General features: G+C 41.2%; 1 protein-coding gene across 2 annotated transcripts; it reads right to left on the bottom strand.

Annotated features, from left to right (window-relative positions):
• Window positions 1-2,443: 2,443 nt before the first annotated feature.
• LOC112266803 (tubulin-specific chaperone cofactor E-like protein) lies at window positions 2,444-12,136 on the bottom strand. 2 transcript variants are annotated; one of them, XM_024444625.2, is made up of 10 exons: window positions 12,016-12,136; window positions 10,445-10,563; window positions 9,920-9,984; window positions 7,745-7,918; window positions 7,401-7,540; window positions 7,019-7,200; window positions 6,478-6,734; window positions 6,016-6,142; window positions 5,179-5,295; window positions 2,444-4,943 (listed from the first exon to the last, which is right to left on the bottom strand). In XM_024444625.2, exons 2-10 carry the CDS (start codon window positions 10,447-10,449, stop codon window positions 4,559-4,561), a joined length of 1,452 nt encoding a protein of 483 aa, XP_024300393.1. In that variant the 5' UTR covers window positions 10,450-10,563; window positions 12,016-12,136; the 3' UTR covers window positions 2,444-4,558. The 2 variants fall into 2 exon arrangements, with proteins under 2 accessions (XP_024300393.1, XP_024300394.1); XM_024444626.2 differs by lacking the exons at window positions 10,445-10,563; window positions 12,016-12,136 and having other exon boundaries at window positions 7,745-7,982; window positions 9,920-9,936.
• Between the last annotated feature and the right edge of the window lie 4,811 nt (window positions 12,137-16,947).

The following is a 16,947-nucleotide window of genomic DNA, read 5'->3' as shown; positions in this document are numbered from 1 at the left end:
TTCGTGGCCAAGACCACACACGGCTCGGAAAAAATCATCAAGATAAAACTCGACAATCCAGAAGAGGGCAGCGTTGTGTCATAATGAGAGCCTGTTACGTCACAACAAAGATTTTCTACTGTCTCTCTGGTCACATAACCACAGACATGTTCATAGATGTCATGGTTAACGATAAGCATAGTGGTTATGACATTTCAAAATGTTAGATTTGGAATTCAGTAATACCACATAATATACACACACAACACCATTAAATATTGAAAAAATGTTTAATGCAATGTTCAATGACAAACATTGGGCTTGGGCACTGTATCGCAGTGCTAGAGGCATCACTACAGACACTATGGTTCAAATCCAGGCTGTATCACAACCGGCTGTGACTGGGAATCCCATAGGGCGTCATTGCAAATAATAATTTGTTCTTAACTGACTTGTCTAGGTAACATTAAAAAATAAATAAATAAAACGTGCATGTGTGTCCCTTGGTTATAAATCATTTAGTTTGTTTCACAGCTACCAAAGCTGATAAGAATAATGTAGTTATTTGCAGTCTAGTTACTCACACTGCAGCGACCAATTGTCTTTTTTTGGAATTTAGGAGGGGGACACAGATAATACACATAATACAAATCATTAATATAAAATTGTGTCATTGATTGTTTTTTCACCTGCCCTGCCTCTTATCAAAAGAAAGGTTTAGAAGCCAACATAATCTTTAACATTATCATAGCAGCACCTCTATAAGTCCCATGCCCTAAAAAAAATGCACCACATTTATTTGGATTTACATTGTTGTAATGTATTTGAGCTGAAATGGGGCAATTTTTTTGTAACTTCCATCAAGACAATGGAAGGTAAGACAACTGGGACTGGCAACAATACCACAGACAACTTCATAATAATACAAATTAAAAAAGGAGGCTGATAGAAATGACTGCATCGGTCTTCAACATCTCAGTCAAAGTAATAGTAGAATAATTGAATACTACACTGTAGAAAGAACACCACTGTTTATTCTTGTATGCATCTTTCTCTACACAGGTGACTAATATGGAGTTCAGAGGAATTACATCAATTTGCTTATCTGCCATTTAAATTGCATTCAAATCATACAAACTCATACAGCCATCATTGAATGATACATGTTCCATACTTATATTTATGCCACACATATATACCTTTTCTAAACATTTGCATGTACTGTAGTAAACACATTTGGACAGCATTGTTACATCCAGGAGGCAGACAATCAGAAAACAGTCTCTATACTGGTTGAACTCATGGAACACACATATATCAGGTGTTTAGAATCATGCTAATTTCGATGTAGCTAGCTGCCCGGTTTACCTAGCCTGTAATGTGGCTGAAATTCTCAGATTCTTTTGCCACATTTAAACCATTCCCTTCAATACAACAGTAAGTGGTACATTACTTTAGTATCCTTTTCTTCTTCCCACATTTTACACAATGATGAGAATACACAAGGTTAGGGTGAATAAGCAGAAGGATTCATACCTACAACAGAACAGCAGGAGATATATGTACTGTACCTGATTATTGTGGAGCTGCATAATGGCTTTATAAATAATTTGCGGTTCAGGATAGGCACTAACCCACAACAGCGATAAATATTTGTACTACTCCGGAACAAATAACAAATAAATGAAGTATAAAGCATTGGCTATTAAACCCAGACTAAAGTAAGGTGGTGACCTGGAATAGATGCTAAACAAATCCTTTACCTGAAAACATACTGATCATGAAAATAACTAGTGCATCAATTCAGTGTGTGCTGACACTACTAGGGAAAGCATCACACAAAAATAAATAAATATTATATATTAAAATATAATTAAAATGACACATTTCTACATTTCAAACATGTCAAACTCTAGCAGATATAAGTTGATAACTTGATTCAGAATCCTTAAATGTGCTATGTTGATGATGATGAAACGGAAATAAAAGGCATCACTGCAGTATGAACTGAATGAACGGGCTCAGATGACTGTCGCATACCATTAGCCTATAGCGGATTCAATTTTCCTTTAATTACTGTACTGTGCCACTCTCAATTCTGTCACATTGTTAGTAGTAGTGTCCACTGCTTACACTAAAACATTATTTCAGAAATCACGGGAAGCCATTACATCTAGGCACATGACATTATCTAAATGTACATTGAGCCATGGCTCCAGAATCAGATGAATGTTTTATTCCTTTATATTTGATTAAATCTTTATCCCTTTAGACAGTGCCACTCTCAATATTCACATTTATGCATTAGTGTGCCTGCCAGTGGGTGGGGTTATATCCTGCCTGGTTGGCTCTGTCTGGGGGTATAGTCGGACAGGGCCACAGTGTCTCCCGACCCCTCCTGTCTCAGCCTCCAGTAATTATGCTGCAATAGTTTATGTGTCTGGGGGCTAGGGTCAGTCTGTTATGTCTGGGGTATTTCCCCTGTCTTATCTGGTGTCCTGTGTGAATTTAAGTATGCTCACTCTAATTCTCTCTCGGAGGACCTGAGCCCTAAGACCATGCCTCAGGACTACCTGGCCTGAAGACCCCTTGCTGTCTCCATTCCACCTGGTTGTGCTGCTGGTCCAGTTTCAACTGTTCTGCCTGCGGCTATAGAACCCTGACCTGTTCACTGGATGTGCTACCTTGTCCCGGACGTGCTGTTTTTCGACCCTCTCTCTACCGTACCTGCTGTGTCTAACTCAATGATCGGCTATGAAAAGCCAACTGACATTTACTCCTGAGGTGCTGACCTGTTGCACCCTCGACAACCACTGTGATTATTATTATTTGACCCTGCTGGTCATCTATGAACGAGGACTCAGACCCTGGAGGACTCAGACCCCTCAGACCCTGGTTCCTCTCTAGGTTTCTTCCTAGGTTCCTGCCTTTCTAGGGAGTTTTTCCTAGCCACCGTGCTTCTACATTTGCATTGCTTGCTGTTTGGGGTCTTAGGCTGGGTTTCTGTACAGCACTTTGTGACATCGGCTGATGTAAAAAGGGCTTTATAAATACATTTGATTGATTGATTGCCAGTGCATACTGACTACATTAAAACATGGGTTCACTAACCAAGAGAAGCTGTCTAGATTAAACCAAGTAGCCATCTAAGCGACATAGAAATATTATGCCTACCAAAAATAACGGACCCTTACCGCTCATTACAATGTTTTAATGACTAAATAAATACAACAAGCGGTATGAAATATGCTGCTATTGTCTAGTTTCTAATCTTTAGAGAGATCTAGCTCTACTAAGTGCATCTTCCAATACTTTACTGTCTTCCAAATCAGACAATGACATAATACAACAAATTATGTAAATTAAGATCCAACAGGGAAACAAACAGCCTGTAAATTGGGATTTAAATTGGCGGTGTCCCTTAGCTGTGAAGTACCAAGCAATGCCTTAGTTCTACTGTCCCAGACAACCGCTACTGACATAGTGACCTTTTCCCTCACAATGACAAAAATAACACCAAGCATGAGCCTCTTCACACACAAGGAAAATGCATCAACATTGCAATGAACAGTACACAGAGTTCGTACAAATCTTTGGTGAACACACAAAGCCTCTGTCTGCAATAGACCTGAGATACTTTGGCTCTGGCACAGAAGCAAATGTGTCAATAGGTGTTCAAACGTAATTTAGGCTTAACATATATGGACGGTCCCAGACAGTGGAAGGATCCACACAAACTACATAAAAACACACTTAGGAAAGAACAGTCTCATGCAGCACTCTATGGTACATCAATGATTTCAGTCAGAGGCATCAATATCCTATAAACACTATGATACAACTGGCCAAAGGAAAGACCATTTGAAAGCTCAACACGATTTGAGTTTGAATATCAAGTATCCTCCAAAAATACTAATCTTACTGAATTCAACGTAGGAGAACTAAACCTAACTTAGAATAACCCATCAAAAACTATGGCTCGGTCTTGTGAGGAAGTGGAATGACACGGCGCGATGAATACTTCCGTTAGCTACAGTACAATCAACCTAGTACACTCAAAACAGAGTCTGTGGCACAGCAGTATACCATATCCTTTCATCAACATCCTCTGCACACCACAGGGTATGCAAATGGGAGATTGTCTTAAAGATAAAAGATACTGTGGTTGTACTCCGCAATATCTCCTGTGCTCCTTCCCCAAAAGATAGCCTTTTTAGGAGTCAAGGGCAGAGGCATTACACCAAGACAAAGAGGGGACTCAGTCACACATAATACGCACACCTTTTGAGGGCAGCATACAAGACACATTTGTTCAGATTAATTGGTGTGTGTGTGCATGTGTGGTGCTGTGAGGTGAAACGCAAGCCAGTCAGAATCAGAGTCAGAGTCGCTGTTATTCCTGATAGTGTGTCCCACACTGAATGTAAAACATAGGATGGGCGTAAGGAGGGGTGCAGGGAGTTCTTCAGACAAGATTAGGATGGGGAAGGGTATTAGCATAGAAATATAATTACTAGAACTGCATTACCCATTCAAGTCAATGTGCCATGATAGGTGGACCGTTCTAGTTATTGTACTTCTATGGCGGGGGAGTTAAGGTTTTGGAGTTAAGGTTTGATAGTGGTTTGGCAGCGGTGGTAGTCCCCCGGCCAGCCTTAGGCACCACCAGGAGTTCGTCCCCGTCCTGGATACTGTAGGAGTGGAGGGCCCTGGTGTGGTACTTCATCTCCTCCGGCCCAAAGACACACTCCTTGTCGATGTAGTAAAGACGCATCTGATTGGCCGACAGCTGCACCACTGTCCTCAGCTGTTTCTTCAGCTCGGCCACAGTCTGGTCCAGGCGGATACTCACCTCCTCCACTTTGTCCTCGCAGTGCACCTCCACCTTGGCGTGGCAGCGGGGTCGAAGGTCGATCTCAGCCAAGGGTTCAAGCTTCCCGTATTTGGTCACCAGGCAGTGATACCTAGGACGGCAGGTAAAAACGGGTTTAGTAACACACAAACACACTGCATTTACGTCACGGTGAGGTGAGGTTATTGTAATTCTTTTTAATGAATGAGAAGATTCGATTTTTAATGTACACATTTTAATAGGCACCTGATACTACAATTAAGCCAGTTAAGTATGTGTCAAATCCTTTTGAATGGATGTATGCAGTCTCACTGGATCAGTGAAAGGAGAAGCACAGTGTTGTATACCTGTAAGGTAGCTCCTCCTCTGGGTAGTCGACATGGTAACGAATGAAGAACCTCTCCGAGTCCTCTCTCTCCCCGTCCGTCACCACACTGCCATTGAGCGATGATACAGAGGGCAGGCTGCGAGGATGAAGGTTGAGCTTTTCACTATCTAGATATATGGCACTGTTGAAGTATTGTGTGTGTGTCTGTATTAATGCAATGTCACAGTGAGTATGTTTACAGGCACAGTAATAATTTGATATTAAACTTATTATGGCAGTAGGAAGATTATGCAGTAGTCATGTAAACACCTCACTCTGCTTATCATAATCGGCGTACGGTCAAAATTGAAGTCAGCACACGCCGATTAAAACACCTGGTTTTCTGAATAATCTTTCAAATTATTAGGACATGTAAACACCTTAATCTGTGTTCCAGCGCTGTATTTGATCTGTATATGTACCGACACCAGCCGAGCGAGTCTCCCTCTTTAGCGCGAGTGAAGTGAGTTCGGAACAACTGAATGTATCCGTCTTAGAAGTAGTTTTCACAGACACACTTTCTAATGTCCGAACTCTGAAAGAAAACTGCTTAACCAAAAATAACAAGGTGGCTTATGGTAGAATGTTTATTTTGATTGGCAAAAAATAAATCGCCATCAGTGTCGTTGTAAACAGGGTTGTTAGGGAAATTGTTCTTCTTGCAAAGCATGTAAACGTTTTAATCAAACTACTACATTAAATCGCATTATTGTGTGCATGCAACCGCACTCAGTGAAAAATTAGACCTTTCAACTAATTTGTGTGTTGAGGTCTGTGTGGTTGCCTCACTCACCCAGTAGCTCCCAGAGAAACTTACTGTGATACCATGAGGCTCCGACGCTCTGTGTTGGTATAGGTCTGCAGTAAGGGAATCCCCTGCAGCCTCACATCTTCCAGTTTAGGAAACTGGTTCAGCTTCTCTATGTCCTCCCATCGGTTAAGACCTGGCACACACAGAGACGCATAGCAGACCGCACACCCACACACACCTTATTAGTCAATGAGATTAAAACTCATAACTTCTATAAGCAGTCAAAAAGAAGGATCTTTACATTTGTGCCCTGGCTCTGACACAAACGGTTGAGATAACAGATGGTCAAAGAGGATGGTGGGAATGGGAGAAGAGGGGGATAGATAGATAGATAGACAGAGAGAGACCGACCGACCGACCGATCAAGTAGAGGGGAGTGTTAGCGATAAGGATGTTGGGTGCACTTAAAATATCCAAGGACAGTTGCCAGTGAAGGACACAACCCCAATACTCTGCTCTGGTTGATACCTGAGTTGTGCAGATTGATGCTGCGTAGGTTGGGGAAGAGGCGCCGCAGCATGTCTTCGGAGTCCTGAATGGAGCTCAGGTTGCAGTTGGCCATAACCAGAGTTTCCAGGCCGGGGAACATGGGCCCAATCTTTCGCACCTCGGCCCAGTCCTGCAGGTTGTTGTCGGTGATGTGCAGCAGGCGCAGTGTGGGGCAGGGCACAGTAGAGGCTGACACGGTGGTGTACTCATTAAGGCACAGGAACAGCTCTTCCAGCCTGGCGGGCAGGGCAGGGAGCAACACAGACCATTATATATAGACCATTAACTTGTCTTAATGCTTCTACTGTAATGTACTGTTGGCTGCCTGCAACCTGGACCTCATGATAGATAACCACTCACTACTCTCTCCAGTCCACAATACTCGAGAAAGACACAAAATCCCTCTCGCTGACTTAGGAAAACAACATTTTCCGTCTTGAGAAGTGAACAATCAGAAGTTGCCTTTGCAACAAACAAAAAAAGGTGTTTAAAAGCAGTGTGGCATCAAGGTTGATCTTACTCAGGCATCTCCCGTGTTAGTACGAGCACCGTGTTCCAGGACACTTGAGTGTTGTTGAGGACCAGGCGTCGGACTCGGGCAAAGGCCTTAGCACCGCTAGGCTCCAAGACAACCTCACTTAGCGGGTTGGAGCTCAGGTTGAGGAAGTCCAGGTTGGGGATGTTTGACACAATCTTACTGATCTGAAAGGAGTGGCTTCATACTTAGTGTGACGTCCTCAATATAATTATTCACACATGTAACTAGCTACAAGGATATGGGTGAGATTGCATACAGGTAGAGGAATTAATGTACAAAGTTACGGTATAATGTACCCAAATCTTATACTAAATGTACTCAATGTTTCCCATCTTGACAGAGTACCCTAGTTGAGCCCACCCACCTCATGCCAGTCCTGGAGCTTGTTCTGGGACAGGTCAAGCTCCATCACATGGGCACAGAAGGCTGCGATCTCTCTCTGCTCTCCCGCATGGCTGATTCCACAGCCAGCCAGGACGAGCACACTGGGAAGGTTCAAACGATCTGGAGAGAGAGAGAGAGAGGGAGCAGAATGACTTGAGTAAACCTGGCCTCTCTCTACCACCGCTCAATCATCATAATCCTCATCCTCATCTTCATCTTAACTGAGCTGCTGAAGAGGAAGGAACCTACTCAGGGATGCCAATGGCATTTTTAAATCAGGGTTCAATGGGTAAAACTGTGGCTGGATCATATTGAAGTCCTCACCTTTCATGGGCGAGCCCTGTGGGAGAGTTGGCACTACCACCACGCCCATGCCGGGCCATCGGCGGTACGGGAAGTTCTCCGGGCTGTACTTCTCGCTGAGAACCTGCATGAAGGTGCGGCCCTCCTCCTCGGGTGGATCCACGGCCCCACTGTCCCACATCCCCTCTGGGTCGGCTGGGACGCCGAAGTGGTAAAAGAGCCAAACACTCATAGAGGTTAGCTTGGCAGGGTCAGCTGGCTGAGACAATAGTGGAAGTCATTCACCTTCACACTCACGTCCAATCACTTGGAGGGGCTCGCCCATCACTAACACTAGCCTAACCTGTTTCACCTTCTAAACAGCAATACAATACATACCAGTCGTCACTGGAAAGTAGGCTATTCACATACGACACATTCTATTTTCATCTACAGTATTTCAATCAGGCTTGTTAACAGTTACTCTTTCACATGGTCATTCAGTTGATGCTTGATATAAATACCTTGGAGACCAAACAGACAGACCATAATAATACATTCAGTCGTCTGTCCTGAAGTCCTTCTCAGTAAAACACAGGGAGACTTTCCCATAAAGCCCTCTGAACGCCTGAGAAAAGGGCAGGCCTATAATCGGTGATTCTCAAACTGTTTGTCTGGATTATGTTGTCGAAACCAAAAACAAATGAATTGAAAAAGTGGATAGACTTCTGCTCTTTGGACATAATATTTCATGTTTAACCAATTGAGGAAAGATTAAGAAACCCGCACACTGCTCTTGATAGTATTCACTGATCTTTAATAAGCTTTACGTATTGGCCTCACAGCCTTCCTCAAATGAATGACATTATTACGCGCTCCACCACCTTTGTTATCTACATGATTAAATGTCCATGTGGGCTGTGCTATGTAGGAAAAACCTCTCGTTCTCTCAAACAGAGAATATGTGAACACAAAAGTTCAATCAGGAGAAACGACAGGGAATATCCAGTCGCAGTACATTTTGTGGCATAGAGAAAGTTAAGATATCAGACAGGTGAGGTGATATTAATAATACTCTTGAGTAAAAGATCATTTTTGAGGGATTTTCACCCTCCAGACATTGTTTCCTTAAGGGTCTTAATGATGAAATGCCTACGTATGTTATGTTGTAAATGTGAACATGAATCATGCCCCTATTTCAGATTACTCTGACGTTTTTCTTGCACTGTACCCATTGATGAAAACTTGCTTGGTAGGTCGATGTCCTCATTGTGGTTTTACTGATGTGTTTAATACGTTTTATGTACACACTTTATTCTAATATTTATGAAATGCATATTGTTATATTTGGTAGCACTTGTTTGTTTTCCCTCGACTTCAACCCCATTCGATGAGTGGAACGGATGTGGGCGGGGCTAGGTCTACATAAGGGTGCAAAATAAAAAAAATTAACTCACAAAAGCTCTGACGTAGGCCGTGAGGCCGATACGTAAAGCTTATTAAAGAGCAGTGACACTAGCAAGAACTGTTTGCGGGTTTCTTCTTTTTTTCTCATTTTATTCAACTGTAGCCATGCACCTGCAAAAAAAAGATAGCTCAGATGTGCGAGTGCCTTTTGAATGTTTAACCAACTGAACAGGCAAAGTTTGACACAATGCGGAGACACTGATGACATTATCTGGTGTGCATCAGGTGATTTTAAACAACTATGAGCAGGCAAGCGTTAGTAGTGTTTGACAACAAAACAAAGAAACCTATCCTTTTCAAATATGTTGATATTGGGATGGTGCTGGAGATGATGAATGAGGTCATTAAGTGGTGAAATTTCTCTTTCGATATTCAACTGTGAAAAAACACATTTTTGAACGCCTTGCAGGTTGCCCTAGATAAACCGCCATCTGCTGCTGGCTATATAAATAATGTATACGTTTTACTGAAATGAAAGTAATAGTATCATATTAAAGTACTTCACCAGAACGTGTAGGTCACAGTAAACAGGGGATATGGCCTATATTTGTTATATTACGACAACAATAAAAGGAAATGATACATTACAGTATCCATAATATCCTTATACTTATCATTGTACAAAAGTGACACGTTACTATTAGGCTATTGACTAATATGAGCAAAATTATTTCAGTAAAATATATGAGTGTGAGGAAAATCATAGGTCATATAAAGCACAATGATACTACAGTAACAAGAGTGTCTTACCTCCAGCAATGTTCCTCTCCACCAGTCCACTATCACAGCTCATTGTGGGTTTCTGCAGAGAAGGTCTGTCAGAAGGACACAGTTTTTGGAATTGAGGGACATTCATGTGCTGGTGGGACGGATTTGCAAGTAACACCAGTATAAAAGGAAGTACAAATCTCTTCTTCGAACAGTGTGCAATAACTCAATTTGCTCTTGCACTCTTTGCAAACAATGCAATTTTTTGGAATCTACAAAACATAGTGCACTCTGTTTACAATAGATTGTAGTTTTGGGAACAGAAAACTGTATTGAGGTCGGGCTTTTCATCGATGAGAAAAATCTGCAGAATTTCAGCCCAGTTCCATCTCGCTCCATACTCTCCCACTGCCGGCCACTGGCCTGCCTCTCCTCACCATACTTGATTTATACATATGATGAAACATCTGGCTTCTTGTTCTATCTGTGATGGCGCTGGCTGTGTGCTCACAGATGCCATAATGGGACATTTATAAAGATGATATCTCTATAATTCTCAATGCTTACTCCATAGTGGCTGGCTGGGCAGGGGAAGAGAGGCTGAGCCCTCCTCCTTCAGACTTCTCTCCAGTGAGGGGCTGCTAGGTGAACAGGAGGGACACGCAGGCACCACGTGAGAGTAGACACTGGAATCAAAACAAACCATATGCAGTTATGCATGATATTCAAATGACCTTAAAGAAATCTACATAAATATGTTTGTATTGTTGACTTGTTAAAGCATAACTTTGAGGGGCAGGTAAAATAAATATCAGCATGGAAATGAATTTCGATTGTAAAATAGGCCTAGGTCTACTCATTATATTCGTTTGACTAGGCTATAGCCCAGTCCAGGGACGTTCAACTAGGGCTGATGTATTCCTGAGCGGATGGTCAGGGGACCGGAAACACCATTACAAATCATTTGTAGGCTGCAAATTGACCGCAAGAACCCAAACAGATATAATATTTGACTAAAACATAATACTTTCAAACCTTGCTTACATTTTTATATGATCACTTATACTATCTCTCTCTATTATGCGTGAGAATACTTTGGAACAGATTTCCTAAATTAAAATCACTTGGCGCTGATAATCTGGTGTTTTCAGTCTTTTATGTCCGACATTTAAAACATTTTTGGACATTTTGCTCAGAAAACTTGGGGGGTCAAATAACAAAATCACCTGCGGGACCCAAGTTGGGGAACTCTGGCTAAATTATGTCCCCGACGTTGTATTATGTTTTGTGAATAGCTTGGCTCTGATGAACATCAATAGGCACATAAACTGACCATAATATGGTGCTGTTATTAACTTCAGAATAGAAGGAATAAAAGGACAAAATTAAATAAAACAAATTCCTGAGGTTCAAATATGGTCATGAGATTGTGCGAATAATTAGCCTGTTTCATATCTGTTTGTGCTATTGCCAATTCAATTTCTGTCAATGTCAAGCCAAACATTGTTTGTGTAATCCATGCCAAATCCTTGTCACAGCTATCTAGCTCATTTACAGGTCAGATATTGCTCAAATTAAGTATTTGATATACTAGCTAGTGCCCCAGGAAAGCAAATCCACATAATGAGTAATTTACTGCAGAGCGCTAACGTTAGCTAAAAATATGGCAATCATATCAGGGACAATTACGTGCAGATCAAACCGATCATGAAAACGAACACAAAACAATAAAAACAGTGAAAGGACAAACGCTACGCTGGAAAAAGAAACATGTCAAGCATGACATATTTACGTCTTTTATAGGATAAACCTCGAGGCTGATTACAACGTGATTTCATAAACATTACACGTAAACATTCTGTACAATTTGACTGTAGCTTTCAGCTGCTAGTTATCTGCAGGATCAGTGGTTTGCTAGCTTGCAATGTATTACGATTACACTAGTACGATTAGCTAGCTAGATGGTCTACGAATGGTCAGAGATTGGTCCAGACTCCACAGTCAGCATCATTGAACGACCCATGCAAAGACAATGCATCAACATGACGCAACTACTATTGTCATAATACGATTGCATTAGCTAGATATAATCTAAAGTAATGTATATACATTTCATATTTTCTCATTTCCAAACTCACCTTTATTGATCTGTTCTGTGTAAATGTCTTGTTGTTGATCAAGCTGTCATTGCCTCTCTATCATCCCGGAAATGACGTATATTTATGAAACGTTGCACATTTTCCCGATATCCTGCATGCGCAGCTTTGTATAGTATACAATACAATCATTTGTAATAATAATCCATTTACAATCATGACTGGTAATGATGCGAAAGGTTTGAAAATCAGTTTGCTGACTAAATATGTTGCACATCGATATCTCTGCTAAAACGTTTTCAGGGATATACTTCCTGCCCCTCTTGCTGTTGCATACAAATACAAATGATGAATTAAATTTGATGACATTGACTGAAGGAGTGGTGGGCAAAACCGAGTACATCCACTTGTACATAACAAGTGTCACTGAAATTCCCATGACTGTACGTCACTTTAATACCATGTCCTGCAGCGTCCTCTCCTGGTAGAGAAGCTTGTTGTTTTGGTTCAATTTGAAGAGGTGCTGTCCCCGCTGGGAAACTACTGTCACTGTGCTGGCGCCCTCTACTGAACATCCCAGCCTGGTCTCATACGAAATCAAACCAAATAAAATTGTATTTGTCACATACACATGTTTAGCAGATGTTATTGCGGGTTTAGCGAATTTTTTTTGTTTCTAGCTCCGACAGTGCAGTAAAATCTAACAAATAATATCTAACAAGTTTACAACAATACCGATAATACACACAAACCTAAAGTAAAGGAATGGAATTAAGAATATATAAATATTTGGATGAGCAATGTCAGAATGGCATTGACTTAAATACAGTAGAATATAATATAATACAGTATATACATATGAGACGAGTAATGCAAAATATGTAAACATTATTAAAGTCACTAGTGTTCCATTATTAAAGTGGCCAGTGATGTCAAGTCTCTTTATATAGGGCAGCAGCCTCTAAGGTGCTAGTGATGGCTATATAAGTCTGATGGCCTAAAGATAGAAGCTGTTTTTCAGTCGCTCGGTCCCAGTTTTGATGTGACTGCACTGACCTTGCCTTCTGGATGATAGTGGGGTGAACAGGCAGTGGCTTGGATAGTTGTTGTCCTTGATAATTTTTTGGGCCTCCCTGTGACATCGGGTGCTGTAGGTGTCCTGGAGGGCAGGTAGTTTGCCCCCGGTGATGCGTTGGGAAGATGCGTTTCTGTACCAGGCAGTGATACAGCCCGACAGGATGCTCTCAATTGTGCATTTGTAAAAGTTTGTGAGGGTTTCAGGTGGCAAGCCACATTTCTTTAGCCTCCTGAGGTTGAAAAGGCTCTGTTGAGCCTTCTTCACCACACTGCCTGTGTGGGAGGACCATTTCAGTTTGTCAGTAATGTGTACGCAGAGGAACTTGAAGCTTTCCACCTTCTCCCCTGCGGTCCCGTCGATATGGATAGGGACGGAACATAGTAAACGTAAATCCGAGACACTCAAATTAGTAAGTTACTTTTCATGACATTGAGACTGGTGTTTTGTGGGTACTACTTAATGAAGCTGCCAGTTATGCCAGTATGTTGCCGTTGGTATGGTTACATAAGACAAAAGTTTACTTAAGGCAGAAATGAAAGTAGGGTATTTGGTCGGGGTGTCAGGTAACCTAGAGCGTTGGACCTGTAACCGAAAGGTTTCTAGATCAAATCCCCGAGCTGACAAGGCAAAAATCTGTCGTTCTGCCCCTGAAAAAGGCAGTTAACCCACTGTTCCTAGGCCATCATTGTAAATAAGAACGTGTTCTTAACTGACTTGCCTAGTTAAATAAAGGTTAAATAAATAGTTAAATAGATGTATAACGCGAATGCCTAGCAATCCAAAGGTTGCATGTTCAAATCTCATCACAGACAATTTTAGCTAATTAGCAACTAACAAATACTTCCTACTTTTATTTACTTTGCAACTAGTTAGTATGTTAGCTAACACTTCCACTAACTCTAACCACAGATAGAAAGAATAACGAGACATACATTTGAAGTCGGAAATTTACAAACACTTAGGTTGGAGTCATTAAAACTCATTCATCAACCACTCCACACATTTCTTGTTAACAAACTATAGTTTTGCCAACTCGGTTAGGACATCTACTTTGTGCATGACACAAGTAATTTTTCCAACAATTGTTTACAGACAGATTATTTCACTTATAATTCACTGTATCACAATTCCAGTGAGTCAGAAGTGTAAATACATTAAGTAGACTGTGCCTTTAAACATCTTGGAAAATTCCAGAAAATGATGTCATGGCTTTAGAAACTTCTGAAAGGCCAATTGACATAATTTTAGTCAATTGGAGGTTTACCTGTGAATGTATTTCAAGGCCTACCTTCAAACTCAGTGCCTCTTTGCTTGACATTACGGGAAAATCCAAGACCTCAGCTGAGCCAAGACTTCAGAAAAAAAAAAGTTGACATCCACAAGTCTGGTTCATCCTTGGGAGCATTTTCCAAATGCCTGAAGATACCACGTTAATCTGTATAACCAATAGTATGCAAGTATAAACACCATGGGCAAATCAATCCCAGAACAACAGTAACGGACCTTGTGAAGATGCTGGACGAAACAGGTCCAAAAGTATCTATATCCACAGTAAAACAAGTCCTATATCGTCATAACCTGAAAGGCAGCTCAGTAAGGAAGAAGCCACTGCTCCAAAACGGCCATAAAAATGCCAGACTACGGTTTGCAACTGCACATGGGGACAAAGATTGTGCTTTTTGGGGAAATGTCCTCTGGTCTGATGAAACAAAAATAGAACTGTTTGGCCATAATTATCGTTATGTTTGGAGGAAAAAGAGGGAGGCTTGCAAGCCGAAGAACACCATCCCAACCGTGAAGCACGGGGGTAGCAGCATCATGTTGTGGGGGTGCTTTGCAGGAGAGATTGGTGCAGGAGGGACTGGTGCACTTCACAAAATAGATGGCATCATGAGGCAGGAAAATTGTGTGGATATATTGAAGCAACATCTCAAGACATCAGTCAGGAAGTTGAAGCTTGGTCGCAAATGGGTCTTCCAAATAGACAATGTCCCCAAGCATACTTCCAAAGTTGTGGCAAAATGGCTTAAGGACAACAAAGTCAAGGTATTGGAGTGGCCATCACAAAGAGCTGACATCAATCCTATAGAAAATTTGTGGGCAGAACTGAAAAAGCGTGTGTGAGCAAGGAGGCTTACAAACCTGACTCAGTCACACCAGCTCTGTCAGGAGGAATGGGGCAAAATTCACCCAACTTATTGTGGGAAGCTTGTGGAAGGCTACCTGAAACGTTTGACCCAAGTTAACCAATTTAAAGGCAATGCTACCAAATACTAATTGAGTGAATGTAAACTTCTGACCCACTGGGAATGTGAAATAAATCATTCTCTCTACTATTATTCTGACATTTCACATTCTTAAAATAAAGTGGTGATCCTAACTGACCTAAGACAGGGAATTGTAAATGTCAGGAATTGTGAAAAACTGAGTTTAAATGTATTTTGCTAAGGTGTATGTAAACTTCCCACTTCAACCGTATACACTACAGTTCAAAAGTTTGGCGTCATTTAGAAACGTCCTTGTTTTTGAAAGAAAAGCAAAAAAAAATTGTCCATTAAAATAACATCAAATTGATCAAAAATACAGTGTAGACGTTGTTAATGTTGTACATGTTTTAATGGAATATCTACATAGGCGTACAGAGGCCCATTATCAGCAACCATCACTCCTGTCTTCCAATTGCACGTTGTGTTAGCTAATCCAAGTTGATCATTTTAAAAGGCTAATTGATCATTAGAAACCCCTTTTGCAATTATGTTAGCACAGCTGAAAACTGTTGTATCTGATTAAAGAAGCAATAAACTGGCCTTCTTTAGACTAGTTGAGTATCTGGTGCATCAGCATTTGTGGGTTCGATTACAGGCTCAAAATGGCCAGAAACAAAGAACTTTCATTTGAAACCGGTCAGTCTATTCTTGTTCTGAAAAATGAAGGCTATTCCATGTGAGAAATTGCCAAGAAACTGAAGATAGAAGACCAGCATCCCAGAGTCGCCTCTTCACTGTTGACATTGAGACTGGTGTTTTGTGGGTACTACTTAATGAAGCTGCCAGTTGAGGACTTGTGAGGTGTCTGTTTCTCAAACTAGACACTGTAATGTACTTGTAATCTTGCTCAGTTGTGCACCGGGGCCTCCCACTCCTCTTTCTATTCTGGTTAGAGCCAGTTTGCGCTGTTCTGTGAAGGGAGTAGGACACAGCATTGTACGAGATCTTCAGTTTCTTGACAATTTCTCGCCTGGAACAGCCTTCATTTCTCAGACTCTTATGGTTGTTGTTTTTGTTGTTGTGGTAAATTACTGTTATCTTACATGAAAGTGTAAAAGAAAAGATTATTGGGAAAAAACGACTACAGGAAGTTTTCCCACTGTGGTGTACATTTGGCTCAACTAAACATATTAGTTTTCAACCTAGTTGGACAACAGCAAAACTCTGTTTACTGAAAAATAAGCTTCTCTGTAAGCATTATTAGAAGTCCTATACTCCTGAACTGAACCAATCACTTTTTCCACATTGCCCAAATACACAACCTACCCCCATGCACCCGCCCTGCTGTTTTCCTTCAGAAACCAAGCTTGAGTCTCATCTCTCTAACATCCCTGAGTAATGAGAGAGGGACTCTTTGCCAAGATGCTTTGGGTGGAAAACAAAACAGAAAGAAATAGCATTGTAAAACACAAATAGATGTAGACCTACACACAACAGTTGTGCTGTAGCTTTGTGACCCTGTAGTTAGGGGCCAGAAAACAGCCACTCCATCCAGACAGCGCATGGTAAGATCTGTTTGTGAACCTTGTTTTCCAGGTTGGTTACCAAGGAGTTGTCACCTCAGCTCTGTCACGGAAAATGTTACATGATTGGTTTAATCCTCTCTCATCAATTAATTAAAGGAAAGTT

The sequence above is a fragment of the Oncorhynchus tshawytscha genome, linkage group LG14 (genome assembly GCF_018296145.1).
Source record: "Oncorhynchus tshawytscha isolate Ot180627B linkage group LG14, Otsh_v2.0, whole genome shotgun sequence".
Lineage (NCBI taxonomy): Eukaryota > Metazoa > Chordata > Actinopteri > Salmoniformes > Salmonidae > Oncorhynchus > Oncorhynchus tshawytscha.
Note: the sequence above shows the minus strand (reverse complement) of the source record. Positions and strands in the feature narration are given on the sequence as shown.

Bases quoted from the DNA above. Each gene is read 5' to 3' on its own strand.
- LOC112266803 (XM_024444625.2), bottom strand. The intron at 6,143-6,477 runs GTATCAACCAGA...TGTGTGTGCCAG, and splicing joins CATCAATCTGCACAACTCAG to GTCTTAACCGATGGGAGGAC. The intron at 4,944-5,178 runs GTATACAACACT...CTGCCGTCCTAG, and splicing joins GAGGAGGAGCTACCTTACAG to GTATCACTGCCTGGTGACCA.